General features: G+C 40.7%; 1 protein-coding gene across 1 annotated transcript in view; it reads right to left on the bottom strand.

The window, feature by feature from the left end:
- Positions 1 to 1,189: 1,189 nt before the first annotated feature.
- The window catches only part of syt7b (synaptotagmin VIIb), a 79,372-nt gene continuing 63,661 nt past the window's right edge, over positions 1,190 to 16,900 (bottom strand). The window contains exons 8-13 of the mRNA XM_085355403.1: positions 11,224 to 11,359; positions 4,734 to 5,001; positions 4,454 to 4,623; positions 4,020 to 4,134; positions 3,630 to 3,829; positions 1,190 to 1,294 (exon numbers count right to left, since the gene is read on the bottom strand). Of these exons, the coding sequence (XP_085211529.1) occupies positions 1,190 to 1,294; positions 3,630 to 3,829; positions 4,020 to 4,134; positions 4,454 to 4,623; positions 4,734 to 5,001; positions 11,224 to 11,359 (994 nt within the window). The remainder of the gene's footprint in view (positions 1,295 to 3,629; positions 3,830 to 4,019; positions 4,135 to 4,453; positions 4,624 to 4,733; positions 5,002 to 11,223; positions 11,360 to 16,900) is intronic.

A 16,900-nucleotide genomic window follows, 5' to 3' on the forward strand; every position in this document is an offset into this window, starting at 1 on the left:
AGACTGACACTAACTTCAGTGACCTCCACCCACATGTTCAGCTAATCTCATTTTTTGTCATTGTTATCAAGGGCAGTTTGGTTTTCGACAATATTCTTTGTTCAGCCGTGCAAATCTAAAATATTTCCTCCCTCACACACACACACACACACACACACACACACACACACACACACACACACACACACACACACACTCGCACACACACTCGCACACGCACACACACGCATTATCCCCACACTTCCACACTCATGGAAGCTGCTTTTTGCTTATTTTCTGGAAGAACAGGTTGATTCTCTAAGTTCTTTCGAAACAAAACTCATTAAATAAATAAATAAAACACAACATTAATCACTTTACTCTTTTTTTCTGTCCATCGGGAGTTAAAGAAAATAGGAAAGCAGTTTGACACTTGCCCCTTTTAGACCAGTGCTAAATGTTCATGTTCATATCCTTTTTTTCTTATTTTTTTCTTGACGATCTTCATTTGGGGTTACAGCACATCACCCACAGCACGCACAGACGACAAAGGGTTCCAGCCAAGGGAGAATTATTACAGTGGTAGAAGGAGGAGGAGGAGTGAAGAGTGAAAAACATGATGAGTGACAGAGTCCAGTTCCTGTCCATTTTAAATACAGCCCATCGCTCTTCTGTTGCCTGTGCCGCTTTTCCTGATTTTTTTTTTAGGCATTTTAAAGGAATGTCGGAAGAGAGACAGAAACACAGAAGGATTCAAACAATCAAGCAAACAATCAAACAAACACACTGCCACAGCGGATGGTTGGAATGCCTGTTTGATCCATTTTTGGTTGGTAGTTTGTAATTACGGGTGTTAAGAGGTACTGCTCTGATGTAAAACATTAGGGAAACGTGGTGGAAGAAAAAAAAAAGAGAAAAAAAAAGAAAGATGGAACAAGGAGAGCGTATGACATCAAAGACATTTTTAAGTTCAGACAAACGGATGAGACAGGGTCAGGCGGGAATCAGATCTTGACAGGGGTGAAATTTAAGGAAGGTGTCATGAGAACTGAAGGCGAGGAATATCAAAGAGGCCTGAGAACAAAGAGATGATAGATGGTCTGAAGCCCAACAGTGCATTTAGGTAGTAGGGGATATGTGCCGAGGGCAGGGGCAGGGTGGGGGGATTCTTCAGGGGAAAACAATGTAGGCAGGTGGGCTGCTGGGTCCTTCAGGCCTTAAGAGCATGCCACTGGGCCACGGCAGTGCGAGGATGACCCATCATGTCTTTCCAGTGTTTTACCTCTGCAGGGCCACTCTTCCATGAAAGATAAATCTGTGAGGAAGAGACAGTCACTGTAACTTCTATACAGCCACACAGAGATAGATGTTATTTGTAAAGAATGCTCCCAATAAAACAGCAGAGTATTAAGAGAAAAAAACTGTGACTCTTAAGTGTAGCCCTTTCACCACTAAGCCTGCTGCTCTAATTGGAATTTAACTCAAATCCAGAGCAGAAAAAAAGCCATTAGAGCAAGAGATTTCACCCAGTGAAAAACTCAGAGAAAGGCTAATGCTGTTACTAATAGGATCAAACACAGACTCGTCTGCAAGCGATTCTAATGTAGCAAGAAACTCCTGGATTCCACATGAAAAATTGTTCACTTTTTCATTGTTCTCTATTCTACGAAGCTATTCTAATAATAGGCAACTGCGGCGTGAAAGAAAATAATATATGTGGTTAGAATGGGAATACATATAGTACCTGTAAATATTGTAGATGTGTATGAAAGCCTTATAAAGTAAATGCTCTTCCCTGCTGTACACAGCGTATAGATTTTTTTTAAGTGCCTGATGAAACAAAGATTTGATTTAAGCTTTGGTGTATTCCATTTTTATTCTCCTAATACATATACCGTATGTTTATTTATAGAAAAGCTGGTGTTTGGTTTTAAAAACAAGCAAATCATTCACTCTGCACAGGGAAAAAAAGGAGTTATTTTGGTTACTGTTAAGTCTGATATCTGAAGCAGTTATGGGATAAAAGAAACTGTGGTTTTATGGGATATTAAAATCCTGACAAATCCCACAAGTTTCGAGAAAAGAACAATCTAATTTGGTAGTAATTACAACCGAAGCAGAAACTGTTAAATTGCATGTCCAGTGAATTAATTCATATTAATTGTTGAGCAAGCGTAACACAGACTTGTTCAGTCAGAGCACCCAATGTGACTTTGTCTACAGGCAGCAGTACAAAGGAATACATAAACAATGGTCTGCAAAACTCCTTGAGCCAACCCTCAAATTTTTATATTTTGCTTGGAAAATGAGAAATAGGTGCAGTGATTTATTGAAGCAGGTGTAAATATACACGAAAATACAGCATGTAAAGTAAAAACAGAGTTTGTACAACGGGCTTGAAAATCAATATTTGGTGTGACCACTTTTATTCTTCAACACAGCCTGAACTCTTTTAGGCAGCTTTCTTGTAATTCCTTTAAGTAGTCTTCAGCAATAGTTCTCCAGGCTTGTTGAAGGACATTCAAAGCTCTTTTTTTTGGATGTTGGCCGTTTGACCAGTTTTCTCATATTTTTTTGAGGACACACTCAACACCATGCTGCGATATGGCAAGCGTACAGCAAATAGCTCTTTTGGAATTACCTTGTTGGTCAAAAGATGCAATATTATACTGTCAAATTGTGTTACTTTTGGCATTTTTGTAGATTCAACTAAAGAAATGGGAACATATTATGTATGTTTTTGCGACAGGCAGCTAGTAACAAAAAAGGATACAAATTTATAGTTGGTTCTTTGTTAAATTTTCTGTCATGTGTAGACACAGCACTGGTTAATCCCCTCAAGTTATTTGCCTGCTTGTGTGTGTGTGTGAAGGGCAGGACTGAAAATGTGTGGAAAAAGCAGCCAATGTCCAAAAACAACATTTGAAAGATCTACAGAAACCCTGGAGAACTGTTCTTTAAGACCACTTTAAAAAGTCACAAGAAACTCCAAGATTCCTTGGTTGCAAAATATAAAGAAATGAGGGGTGGCTTAAGACCTTTGCACAGTACTGGGTTCATATTTGCCGTTTAAAGTAAAGTACATCTACATGTCTTTGTGTCTAAAAGAAGCTGCAATTTATTAGATTTTTTTCCCCAGAAAGCATTAAAACTACGAAAAATTATAGGAAACTAAAAGATGCAGATAAGAAGTTTAAAATGTTTAATCACGTTGTAACAGAAATACATTAATTTTTCTCAGAGTTGATCAGCTAATTCAACAAAGAAATTCAGGGGATATTCCGGTTAAAGCTGGAAAGGTTTAAACTCACCATCTGCATTTAGCCAAAACAGTAAATGTGCAGTTTGCTGACTGTGTGTATCTCCATCTGCCTCTGTGCCATTCCTAAATGTTGTAGTATTAAGTCTAAATAAAGCACACTTTTACTTTCACACTTAAAATTAGCTGCTTGTTGTTTGCTGCATATGAGTTCATTTACAGCACAGGGGAATGAACTGCATGTTCCAGCAGGGGTCAGTAGAGACTGGCTCACTGATCATCTGCTGATGGTCTGACAGACAGTCAGAAAAACACAGAGGAAGAGAGAAAAAAAGAGGAGGAAGAAGAAGAAGAGAGGAAGAGGCGAAGAAGAGAAGTGGGAAGGAGATACCTTCCCAATGACATCATTGCGGCTGAGTCTGTCCTTGTCCATGACGGTGATAATTATGGTGGTCTCCCTCAGCACGTGGGCAGGCACGTCAAAGGGGAAGGACTCGTTGAAAACAGGGTTCAGACAGCGCTTCATTACCACCGTCTTCTTCTTCTCCACACGCTTGTCCTTGTGCATCAACCACACTTTTACGTAGGGGTCTGAGGAGAGGGAAATGTGCCGGTTATGAAGCAATATAGCATTCATGAATTACCAGAATTGGGGATTTAATGAGAACAAAAAAACAACAACAAAAAACCAAAAATGAAATATAAACACGCTATTTTCTCATTTTCTGTTGTTGGAATGTAAAAATGTATTGAAGAAAGGAAGATGAGGGAGTATCTATACCAGAAGTGCCTCCAATGTCCATGGCTTTGAGGTTGCGGGCTTTGATGATGCTTACAGTGATGGTGTTGGCTGTGGGGTTGTAACACAGAGACACCAACAGATCCCCTCGACTTCCCTGGAAAAAACCATAGACAATAACAAAAACAATAACAAACTGTTCATTTTTAATTGCCTCATTGCATTGCTCTCCATTCTGTCACTCATCCTATGTTTCCTTTGCTTGCCTGTGTTTCCTTCATCTACCTGTCAGCCTCTCCATATTCCCTATCCCTTCTCCCTCTAGCATGCTGCTACATCTCCCATGGGAGCATCACGGCAGCCAGGAATGACATCACCCGCTACATTCTGTCCCATCTTCTCTTTCTCTTCATCTTGCCCCCTCCCTTCCTGTCTATCTTCTTTTCCTCTACTCAGCCTCTTTCCTTCTTACTCACACTGCCATCGCTACATGGTTTCAGCTCCTTCCAGAAAGTCTGCATGTTGGCTAGGTCCAGCTTGTTGAGTGGAATGGACACCTCTCCTATTGGGTCGTTCCTGCTGAAGCGATCGTAGTCAAGAACCTGGAGGTACAGGGTCCTCTGAACCACCTTCTCATAGGGGAACCCTGAGAAAGAGATTCACACACGATAGTCTTAATATGTTACAGTGATCCAGACAGAAATGACTGCCTGCATATGCTGTGAATGTGTTTAAGGAAAGGCTTCCTGATCACACCTTCGAAAAGGAAGGTCTCGTTCCAGTGGGGGTTTAGATTCTTCCTCTTCACTTTTGTCTCCAGTTTGTGCTTCTTGTCTGGCAGCAGGTATAGTTTGACAAATGGGTCAGAGGTGCCAGAAAAGTCCTTAGCTGGCAAATCCTGGCCTTTGAGAATTTTCACAGTGAGGGTGGAGTCTTGAAAACTGTATCCAACACTGAACTGAATACGACCCAGCTTTTCACACACTGGACCCTCATGTTCTTCTTCCTCTGAACCTGGTGACAGCTGACAGAACAAGAGGAGATAAGCAGGGCATTATTTATTTTTATTCAACTCTGTTATCTTATTGGAGGATTTACAGCACTGGGAAAAGTCTTTAATCATATTCATTTATTAAATAAATAATGAATAAATAAATACACTTTCTTGAAATGCTGATTTCTATTCCCCTAGCCACACCCAGGCCTGCTTACTGCCAGACCTGTTTGACCAAAGAATCACTTGAATAGAGTCCATCTGACAAAGTGAAGTAGGCTAAAAGATGTGAAAAAGTTCACTGACATCTATGACTCTGGAAAGGGTTACAAGGCCATTTCTAAGGCTTTGAGACCCCAGTGAACCATAGTGAGAGCCATTATCAACAAGAATGGAGAAAACATGGGGTGGTGGTGAATGTTCCCAGGAGTCCAGGCCTACCAAAATTACCCCAAGAGCGCACTGACGACTCATCCAGGAGGCCACAAAAGAATCCAAACAACATCTGAACTGCAGGCCTCACTCACCTCAGTTAAGGTCAGAGTTCTTGATTCAACAATGAGAAAGAGACTGGGCAAAAACGGCATCCATGGGAGAGTTCCAAGGAGAAAACCACTGCTGACCAAGAAGAACACCAAGTTTGAACCACACCAACACCAACACCAACATCAAATTTGCCAGAAAACATCTTGATGATCCCCAAGACTTTTGGGAATATTCCTTGGACTGATGAGACAAAAGTTGAATTTTATGGATGGTTTGAGTCCTGTTAGCTCTGGTGTGAAACTAACATCTCTTAAGTATCATAAAAAGAACACCATACCAACAATTAAACATGGTGTTGGTAGTGTGATGGTCTAGGGCTGCTTTGCTGCTTCAGGACATGGACAACTGGACCGGTGAGATCACCGTTGAATGGCACAAAAAATTGAAATGAAGGTTTTGGCATGACCTTAAACAGCCTGTTCATGCTTAAAAATGTCCAATGTGGCTGAATTAAAACAATTCTGCAAAGAAGAGTGGGCAAAAATTCCTCTGCGGGGTGAAAGTTGTGAAAGGTATCGCAAATGATTGTAGTTCTTGTTGCCAAGGGTGGAAATATGACAATTATAAGAAAGATTCCAGAAGGAATCAGAGGAAGAGAACCAGCACAATCTTGCAAAAGAGATTTTTTTACGGTACTTCCTGCTTAAACAAAAACCAAAAACAACAAATTGGCTAAAAACAATAATTGAATGGATATAAACTGAATTTTGTTTCCAAGGAGATAAGATTCCAGTTAAAGAATAATATGTGTTAATGCAGATAATGTCATTTTCCGTGCTGCTGAACTGGTGTGTCCAAATTGTGAGTAGATAGACTACTTTCTATAAACAACTTCCACCCACTGTGCAGTATGTTGTACATATGTCATTTGGGGTGGTGTTGCACAGGTAGTAGAGGTGGCGGTTTGATCATTAGCCCAGCCACAATAACAGACTTGTATGGTGACTCTGCCATAGTTGCTATGTGAGTTTGTATGCCTGTGTGGAAAAAGAAACCATCTGTGAATGATTTTATAGCACTTCTCTAAAGTTAAAAAGCTGGGTTTTTTTTTAGATTATAGATCTGTAATAGCCATGTGGCAATGCTGCTGTCAGTGTTGATAATAAAGTGTTTAAAATCTAAGCATACTGCTCAGATTTAAGTACATAAAGGATTATAATAAGTCCCTATAACAAAGAATACTGACGTGATAATGAGGGGGTTATTTTGAATATAAGACTGTTACATTAGACCGCATTACTTTATGTTTTTTTCCTAATGAACTGGGGCTGGATAGGTATAAAAGTGTAGCACCGCGGGAGCTGCACTGCTATGATCTAAATCAAGGGTCAAGCTCTGCAATATTCACAGCATGGTCACACAGTCTGAACACTTAAAGAGGAGCGAACACTAAACAAGTGACTTGAACTCCACACCACGGGGGGCACCAATTCTGAACTTCACCATAAATACCACAGCTTGTAAGTGGCAAACTAGCATGATGTTATGTTGCATGGCTAGCGTCCCCCATAAGAAAAGGGCAGAGCTGGTTGCATGGCTGTTTGGAAAAGCAGATTATCTATTGACAGACACATCCTCTGACTGATGGTGACATGGCCTGAAGGGAGGGAGAGAATCCAGTTTAAAAAGTGCTATCTGATGGGGGAAGAGCTGGAGGCATTATTCAAGGGGCAGAAACATAATATCCAATTCTGTATTTTCCCACACAATCCTGGTGGTGCTGCCCAGCCTCATTCTCTATGCTGAATATGTTCACTTTTCATTATGCAGTCCTCCAGCCAACAGATGGCCTAAATTGCTATTCCCAATTTTCTGCATTTGGATACTCTCGTTTTCTTAGAGTCCCCCCCTCCCTTCTTATCCAGTTTTTAAATTTGCCTTCCTAATTTCTTTTTCTAAAAACCACAGCGATCCACGTGCAACAGAGGCAAACATGGCCAGATATATACAGTGGGGCAAAAAAGTATTTAGTCAGCCACCGATTGTGCAAGTTCCCCCACCTAAAATGATGACAGAGGTCAGTAATTTGCACCAGAGGTACACTTCAACTGTGAGAGACAGAATGTGAAAAAAAAATCCATGAATCCACATGGTAGGATTTGTAAAGAATTTATTCGTAAATCAGGGTGGAAAATAAGTATTTGGTCGCCTCAAACAAGGAAAATCTCTATCCATCCATCCATCCATCCATTCGCTTCCGCTTATCCTTTTCAGGGTCGCGGGGGGCGCTGGAGCCTATCCCAGCTGTCATAGGGCGAGAGGCGGGGTACACCCTGGACAGGTCACCAGTCTGTCGCAGGGCCAACACACAGGGACAGACAACCATTCGCACTCACATTCATACCTAGTGACAATTTGGATTATCCAATTAACCTATCCCCACAAGCTGCATGTCTTTGGACGGTGGGAGGAAGCCGGAGTACCCGGAGGGAACCCATGCAAACACGGGGAGAACATGCAAACTCCACACAGAAAGACCCCGGCCTGATGTTGGAATTGAACTCAGGACCTTCTTGCTGTGCGGCAACAGTGCTAACCACCGTGCCACCGTGCTGCCTATATATAGATTATATCATATTATATAGACACACTCACACACACCACACATAAATGTATCATTTACTCTTGCTTGAGTAACATTTGCTAAAAACCGCAGAGCACATCTGTTTTTTGGAAGTCATGTCGTTAAATGCACAGTTGGAAGAAAAAGCGTGCTAACCCTTTGGGGAAAAAAGTAACTTAGGCTTTCAGCACTTCTACAAAAACAAGGACAGATCTTCATCTAAACCCCAATATATAAAAGAAAAAAAATAAACAGTTTTACATTTTATGTTCTAATTATGCATAGGTAATAATCCCTCTGACTGCATTCCTTTATCAGCAGTGACTCCTGTCAGATGTTTCCTCGAACTGCTTATGAGACCAGCACAGTATTAAGGAGGAATTCAGGACTGCTCCTCACTACATAACTGGTTTGAGTTCATCAGTAATTCTGAGATGACTTGAGTGGACTCTTTAGGTCATGCCACAGCATCTCAGTTGGGTTAAGGTCAGGACTCTGACTCGGCTATCTCAAAGCATGAATTTTGTTCTTTTTCAGCGATTCTGATTCTTAATTTACTTGTGTGCTCTTCGTCAGTGTCTTATTCCATCAGTAAATCTCTCCAAAGCTTAAAGTAATTGACTTTTGCCCTGATACTACAGTTCAAAACTTCTTCACACAACTTTAAATTCATTGTTTCCCCATGGATTGCCAAGAGGCCAGGCCTAATTCCAAACTTACAACATGCTCTTTTCTTCTTCTTGTCCTTTCCTCATTGTTATGCAGCATTTTTCTCACAGTGGATAAAAAAAAGTCAGATTTGAGGGAGCTGCAGAGATCTGTGCAGATGTCCCACTTTTGCTGTCTGACTTCTGTTCTTTTTCACTTCTTTCAGGGCTTCGTGTTGAGTTCGTTGTGTGATCTTTGCAGGCCAGCCACTCTTGGGAGCACAGCAGCCCTACATACCTCCACTTTGAATCAAATTGTCCTTTTGCACCTCGATGAACACTCATAAAAAAGCATTTAACTTTTTTTTTTCTAGCCACCTTTGTGCATCTCTACAATGCACAATGCTTCTTCTGTCCTGTGAGTCAAAGTTGTTGTGATCTAGGAAAGGGTCACACATGTCAGTCTTGAAAAAAAGCAACCAGACTTCACCTCTACAAGCGACACTTCCAGTCGGATCTCCCGATCTCTTAGAACGGCTGATTCCAAGTAGTTTTTGGAGAGCTCATGAGCACTTTTAGCAATTCTTGACTGCAAGTGTTCAAGAACAACATAAAGCACACTTTTATGTTGTTTCATCAGATATTATTTGTCTATAATTCTGAGCTATTATTGTCAAAATGTTACAACCCTTTCCTTTCCTTTGTAACTGCGATTCAAAAATGAATGGACTAACCCTCGGGTGCTCGGGATCCTTCCATTAGATTCCTTGACAGTGGCAACAAACGGTAGAATATCACTAGCCTTATCCTTTAAACAAATAAAGCACATATAAGCCTCCCTATAATGTGTGGATGTGTGATAATAGGCAAAGACACTTTTCACACCACACTTTCCACCACTCTGTGAGCACCACACAAAATGAAAGCCGTGTCAGAGTACGTACTGATAAGAACCTGATGCTGACAGGACCCCCATGCAATCTCCCCCAAACCCCTATCACCTGAGATGCTTGAGTGGGTTGGATGCATATATACTGTGACGTCCAATAACATTTCACTCGGTCCCTCCTCTCAGTACTGTCTGTATATATGACTATGTCTTTTCATATAGCACCACAAGTGGCTCAAAAGTGCAGGATTGGTATTTTCAGCATGAAAGGAGGGTTGTGTAATATATAGATGGCTTTGGCAAAAGTGCCCAGAATGAGTATTATCATTAGGCACTGCCACTGTGAATTCCTCAGACACCCCATGAAACCCACATAATTACACAGTGCTCATACCGATCTGCCATATTTTCACAGCACCCACAGCAGCACTGCATGTTCTCTCACAGCTAATTACCGAACCTCTCTGAATCAGGTGCACGTTGCCGCCCCTCCCGGCGTCTCACTTCAGGGTAATGATTGCTTTATGTTTCAGTTAGCTGACTTACTGTATAGCCGCAGCTAACTGTAACGCTCTACAGGTAGGTGCGCTGAGGGTGAAGGAGAAAGCACTTTCCTGAGTGATGAAAGACTTCTCAAGCAGCTTTCCTCCTCAATTGAACTGAAGCGCGTAGGCTTTCTCCGTCTTTGAACCAAAAGACTGCATTATATACAGTAAGTGACACGTAGCTCATGATAAATAAATCTGCATTGCAACTTTGATCTTATCTTTGAAGCCTTGCCAATTATTTCTCATATAGTGAAATATCAAAGAAAATCATTGCACTTATCAAATAAACCACTGTGATCTAGAAAGCAGGTAAGCAAGCAAAAAGGTTATCTGGTGGGGAAAATTGAAGGTTTCTGAGAAAATCTACTACCTCTAAAATATATTTTCATTTTAGATTGGCTGCAAACAGACACCCCACTGGCACGATACATTTTTGTGTTTTTTCAGAAATGACTTTGACAGGTTAGGTGTTATTATTACTGATAGCAATGATTGTCAAAATACAAAAATAGGGCCACGATGCTTAAAAAGAAAGAAAGAAAAGAAGCTGGGATTGTACTTTATCGCTGACATTTAATTCAGCACAGTCAGTGAAAGTGGATCATTTTAACTCAACTGTCAACTGCTGTTTTCAAAGGTAAGATAAACTGTCAAGCTGCAAACCGCCTCAAAGAAGACGATTAGCTGCTATAAGTTAGAAAACTGGGCAGCACAGGCGATAAACATAAACAGTACTGCTAAATGTATTAATTTGAGCTTTTAAAACAGTGTTCTTTGTAATGGTGATTAATCACAAACGGGTGAAAGTTTTGAACATTTTACACTATTTTCATCTACTCCTTTGGCTCGTCTTCCACTTTCTTATCTCCAGATTTGCATGCACCTTTCATCTTAGATTATGAAAGATGATCTGAAAGTACCAGTGAAGTCTCTCTGCCATCTCATTTATTCTGATTCAGAGGCTTTGCCAAAAGCAGTTCTTCCTCTCTAAATATAGTTGAAATCATCAATGCAGAAAGCAGACTACAGATCTGAGCTATTAGTACTCGTGTATGTTACCATGAGCATGTCACTGGTGACCGAGTTGGCCAAGTCAGAAACAGAAGAGTTGGCTTCGTGGCCCTGCCCGTGGCGGCGTCCGGTCTCGTCTGGAGTCTGACCTCTGGGGCTGCTGCCTGGTTTGTTACCTGGAGTTCTGTTAAAACAGAAACAAGCACAGTGATTTTTACACATATAGCTTGTTTCCAGTGTTCCTAAGTTTATCCTCAATACATGTAGTTTACATCCTCGGGCCAAATATTAATTATTTGTTTTGAAAATTTGTATTTAAGTGTAGCTAAGAACCAATATCCTACCAGACAGGCCACAGGAAGTCAATTATCATTACCTACAGCAAGAACCAATGCAATGAAAAGAACAGTTTTATAATGGCCTATAAAGGGAGAGAATTCACTGTCAATACAGATAACACAAGAAACCAATAAAACTGGATTGAAAAAACTGTCTAATTTAAAGGGCTTACCCTGATTTGAGTCACGGTTTGTGTTATAAGTTGGTTTGCATGTGTGTGTTTCATTATTACACCATGAAAATGTAAAGATTTGTGGCCTCAAGATCCTAATAAACCAAAGTAAGGTAAGGTAAATTTCCTGGCTTACATTACCCAATTACTCTTGTTTCCTTGCTGTTCCACTTCAGATTTTCCAGGTATTTCCTTGTGCGTTTTTCCTAATCTTTCCCTTTAAGTGACCTTTTGAACTAGTTTTTGGGTTTTTTTTGCCCACCTCATGTGGCAGTCTGCTTGCATAGATTAAAGATTTGGATCTTTGAATTGTAATTCTGTCTCGTGGGTCCTTTTCCCATTACATTCGTTTCAAATAACGTCAATCTTCCTGCCAGCATACAGTGACATTAGGCAATAATATGTTTGCAGCAACTACTGGATGGAAAATTACACTGTCCCTGTAAATAACGACAAATATCAGTGGACACTTTAGTAACACCTGGCTGCTACTGTTTTGGACTCCTTTTTACATTCACAGCTGCATGAATTCTTCATTGCACAGATTCAACAAGGTGCTGCAAACAGCCCTCAGAGATTTTGGTCCATGTTGACATGATAGCATCACACAGATGTTGCAGATTTGATGGCTGCAGATCAATAATGTGAATAATTGCGCTGTGATCCAGTGACTATGGAGGAGACCTCAGCTTTGAGCTTTTTGAATGGTATGTTTTCTTGATGGAAGCAGCCTTTAGAAGATGGATACACTGTGGTCATAAGGGGATGGACACAGTCAGCAGCAATAGTCAGCTGGACCGCCATTCGATCTGTGCTCAGTTTGTACTAAGGGGTCCAAAGTGTGCCAAGAAAATATCTCCCACACCATTACATCACCACCATCAGCCCTAACCTTTGATACAAACCAGGATCCATGCTTTCATGTTATTTATTCCAAATTCTGTCACTGCCATCTGAATGTTGCAGCAGAGCGCTGTCATCACCCAGAGAACAGCTGCTCACTCTGTCAGTGCGCCCCAGGGCAGCTGTGGCTACAATGTAGCTTGCCATCGCCAGTGTGTGAATGTGTGTGTGAATGGGTGAATGACTGAATGTAGTGTAAAGCGCTTTGGGGTCCTTAGGGACTAGAAAAGCGCTATACAAATGCAGGCCATTTACCATTTTTTTTTATTTTGTGTTTTTCTGAGATGGTTGTGTGGGCAAACCCCAATCTGGCACCAACAGCCATGCAACACTCAAAGTCAAAGTCCTAAATGCACTGAGTTGTGATTGGCTGAGAAAATGTTTGCATCAATCTGCAGTGAAACAGGTGTACCTAACACAATGTCTGATAACTGACAAGTGAAAACAGTCAACCACGTGCAGCAACAGACTCTCACACTGGTATATTAATAACTGTTTCCTTTTTAAAAAAAAAATCAATTTAATTGTTTCTCCTCTCTCCCCTATTTTGGGATTGGTCATGTCTCCCTGTGCTCTCTTTTTTCCCTTTTCTCTTTCCCCTAACCCCCAACTGATTGCAGCAGATGGCTGCTCCTCCCTGAGACTGGTTCTGCCGGAGGTTTCCTCCTGGTGAAAGTAAGAATTTTTTCTTCTCACCACAGCACAGTGCTTGCTCACAGGGAATCGTTTTATTGTTGTGGTTTCCTCCTGAATACCGTAGGGTTTTTACCTTGCAGTATAAAGAACCTCGAGGCAGCTGTTGTTGTGATGTTGCGCCACATAAATACCTCTGAATTGAACTGAACTGAACATATTACAGTGATCCAGATACTTTTTTGTATTTAAGTTGCTCAGGTAGCATAGGTTGTAATAAAATTGCATCAAAAAGACATTAAAGCAGTCATGGCCAATTTCTTGCAGTGGTTGACTATTAATATATATATATAAATTAAAAACGCTCCAAGATAAACATACACCAGTGCAAAACTTTGTCAGACACCACCTGTCACTTTAGACACTTTGAACTATTTTTAGAAACAAATGCTGCTTTTAACGATGCTGCTAAAAAATTCTTCCCAGCTTTTTCATTATGTAACTATTTGGGATACAGAAAAATACAAACATGTGATACCAGTCTAGGCATAGTGACAAATAACACTAATAAGATGATGCAGCGAGAAAAACAAAAAATAGCGAGAGTGACAGTCAGACAGACAGAAATAGCGAGCGAGTGAGCAGGTGAGATACTAAATACAAAGGTAACAGCGCAAGTTAGATTAAAAGAAGGGAAAGATGATCCACGAGATGAGATAAATTAGAGTAAAAGCAAAGGAGATGATTTATTTTTATTGAGACAATGAACGAATGAATGTGAGACACAGTTAGACACACATTAAGCTTTAGCTCAGAGAAGGGGAGATGGGATAAAAGCTCTGAAACAAAGCAGAACAGAATTGGCGAGGAGAGTCAGACACGCTAAAAAGCAGACAGAGGAAGCAAACTGACGTGTAACACAGGAAAGCAAAATAGAAGGAGGCTGGAGAAAGAGGGGTGAGAGATAGACAGGGGTTACACAGCAAAGAGACAAGCAGAAGTAGAACGATGCTGAACAAGAAGAGGTAAAAAAAGAAAAGGATATGGTGTGGAAGAGAAAAGAATGGATTCGTCACTCCGCGTTTATTTCCTGTGATTTGCAGGTCATAGAGCCAACGATGCACCACAGCCTCAATTCAAACTGTAATGGTTTATGTTCCACAGGTCTGTCAAATGCAGATTAGTCTCACATGCATGTGATCCCTGCAGGTTAAGCTAAAAATACTCAATTGAACCTTTTAATATCGACCCTTAATACGTTAGGGAACCATGTCCCACCTTAAATAATTACATAACACCTGGATGTCTCGCTCTGCCACTGATGTGACTCTCACCGGCACAGTGTGTGGTCTGTGTTTTACACATTGTTAATATTTCACCACTAATACATCTAAAGTTTGTACAGCAGCTGATCAGCTCACAAAGCACAACTTAACACACAATTTTTTTTACAAAGCAAAGAGATGAGTTAAATGGAAAACCTGACATTCTCACGAGACCTACCATATTTGAACAAGTTCCCGCAGAGCCAGGTACCTGCTGAGCTTTGAAGGACCAAACAGTGAGAATAAATGGGTCACATCGTTAACAGAGTTCATAGAGAGGACAGAGGGTACCTTGACACAGACACAAGACTTGTAATTGTGCTGTGGTGGTGGAGTAGTTAGTGCCATTGCCTAGGAGCCTAACATGGAATTGTGGGTGGGCCTAAGGGGCCCGACTGATCATACTTATCAGTGATGGGAATAACGGCGTTACAAGTAATGGCGTTACTTTTTTTCAGTAACGAGTAATCTAACTAATTACTATTTCTATCGTTACAACGCTGTTACCGTTACTAACAAGCAGAGCTGGACCGGCCATCGGGCATACCGGGCATTTGCCCGGTGGGCTGATGGTGATTTTTTGTTTTTATGGGCCGATGGGTGTTTTTTTTGTTTTGTTTTGTTTTTTGTAACGGTATAAACAATGAAAGATGGTGGATTGGCCAGATGCTGGCCGATGTGTAAAAATAACTCAGTTGTTTGGTGGTGGCTATGGTGGAGCTTCCACAGAGGCCAGCAGGTGGATGAGAGAAAGGGGAGGCAGGAGGAGGAGAGACCCGAGGCGGCCTCCGGTCCGAGTGTCAGGTGAACTGAACTTCAGGTAGGAAGTTATGACCTACAGTCTATATGGGTCAGATATAAACCAAGGTTAGGTGTGGTTTATTATTTGTGCTAACTTTTTACAGTCAGTTACAATAACTCGTACTGTGTACTAGCTAGCATGATGGAGTTTCTATACAGCTGGGTGGGTGCTATGATGTTACTGATAGTGAACTTATTCATAAGGTGAGTTAGTATAGTTGCCAACTGTCCCGTAAAAAACGGAATTGTCCCGTATTCAGAGAAATAAAGTAGTCGTGGTAAGCCAATCACATGACTTTAAGATGACAAAGCAACAAGGTGATATATACCAGTTTTTAAACTGTGCTGATAGGCCATGTCATAGTCATGATAAACAATATATATACGCGTGTTTCTTCCTGAATAGTTTCATGTTTACTGTCTAAGGACAGCGCTAGCAAGCACTCTCTGCTTATGAACAAAAATTTAAAAAACAAAACAAAAAACAGCCCGTTCGTTTTGGTGGAAAAATGCACCATGACGGCCAAAAGGATGATACCAAACAAGGCAAAGTAAATACTTTTTAAAGATGTAATGTGGAGGGAAAATCAAAAGTAGTGAAAAATGGCCAATTATACCCTGGACCCCAGAGGGTTAAATGTTTTTTTAAAGTAACGCAATAGTTACTTTTCAAGTAATTAATTACTTTTAGAATCTTGTAACTCAGTTACTAACTCAGTTACTTTTTTGAAGAAGTAACTACTAACTATAATTAATTACTTTTTCAAAGTAACCCAACACTGATACTTATACTTTGTATGTTTTCCATGTGCCGGCACGGGTTTCCTGCAGGTATTATGGCCTCCTCCCGCAGTGCAAACAGGCAAACATAGCAAAAATGATTCATGAATGGTTTGTGGAGCACAACGAGTTTTAAATGTTGACATGAATTCACTCCAATCTAGCATCTGTGGGATGATGTGGGCAAACAAGGGGCCCCACCTCGCAACTTACAGGACTTAAAGTTTAACTGTTGTTAAAATCTTGGTGTGAGATACCACAGCACAGTTTGAGGGGTTTGGTGGAGTCCATGCCTCAAGAGGTCAGGGCTGTTTTATCAGCAGAAAGGTGGACAATATAATATTAGAAAGGGGGTTATAACGTGATGCCTGATCTCTGTATATATACATTGTGTTAAAGGACTGAATGCACATTACATGGCTTTGGTCATTTCTCGACAAATATTCACAGCAAAATAAAAAGGAGATCTTGTAGGGAAATAATGGAGAAAATGCCCAGCTGTGTTTATGTAAGGTTCATTGTTTAAGGTTCATGTGGCCTCTGTCTTGTGTGTTTGATAGTGATTTAGTAGGGCTCATTGGGCTGTCACTTTGCCAACCCTTCCTACAAATAAGCATTTATAGACTCTTTGGGTAGAGACCAGCTGACAAGCATATATTATGTGCCCTATAGTTTAAAGTGAGGAATGTCTTATCCATGAAACTGAGCTACCACTGAAAACACATTTAAAATAAATCCTTCTTAAGAGTTTCATTTAAAAAAAAATAAGAGG

Source organism: Diplotaxodon limnothrissa, linkage group LG1, assembly GCF_057381915.1.
Source record: "Diplotaxodon limnothrissa isolate DT_005_m linkage group LG1, D_limnothrissa_male_GT1.1, whole genome shotgun sequence".
NCBI lineage: Eukaryota > Metazoa > Chordata > Actinopteri > Cichliformes > Cichlidae > Diplotaxodon > Diplotaxodon limnothrissa.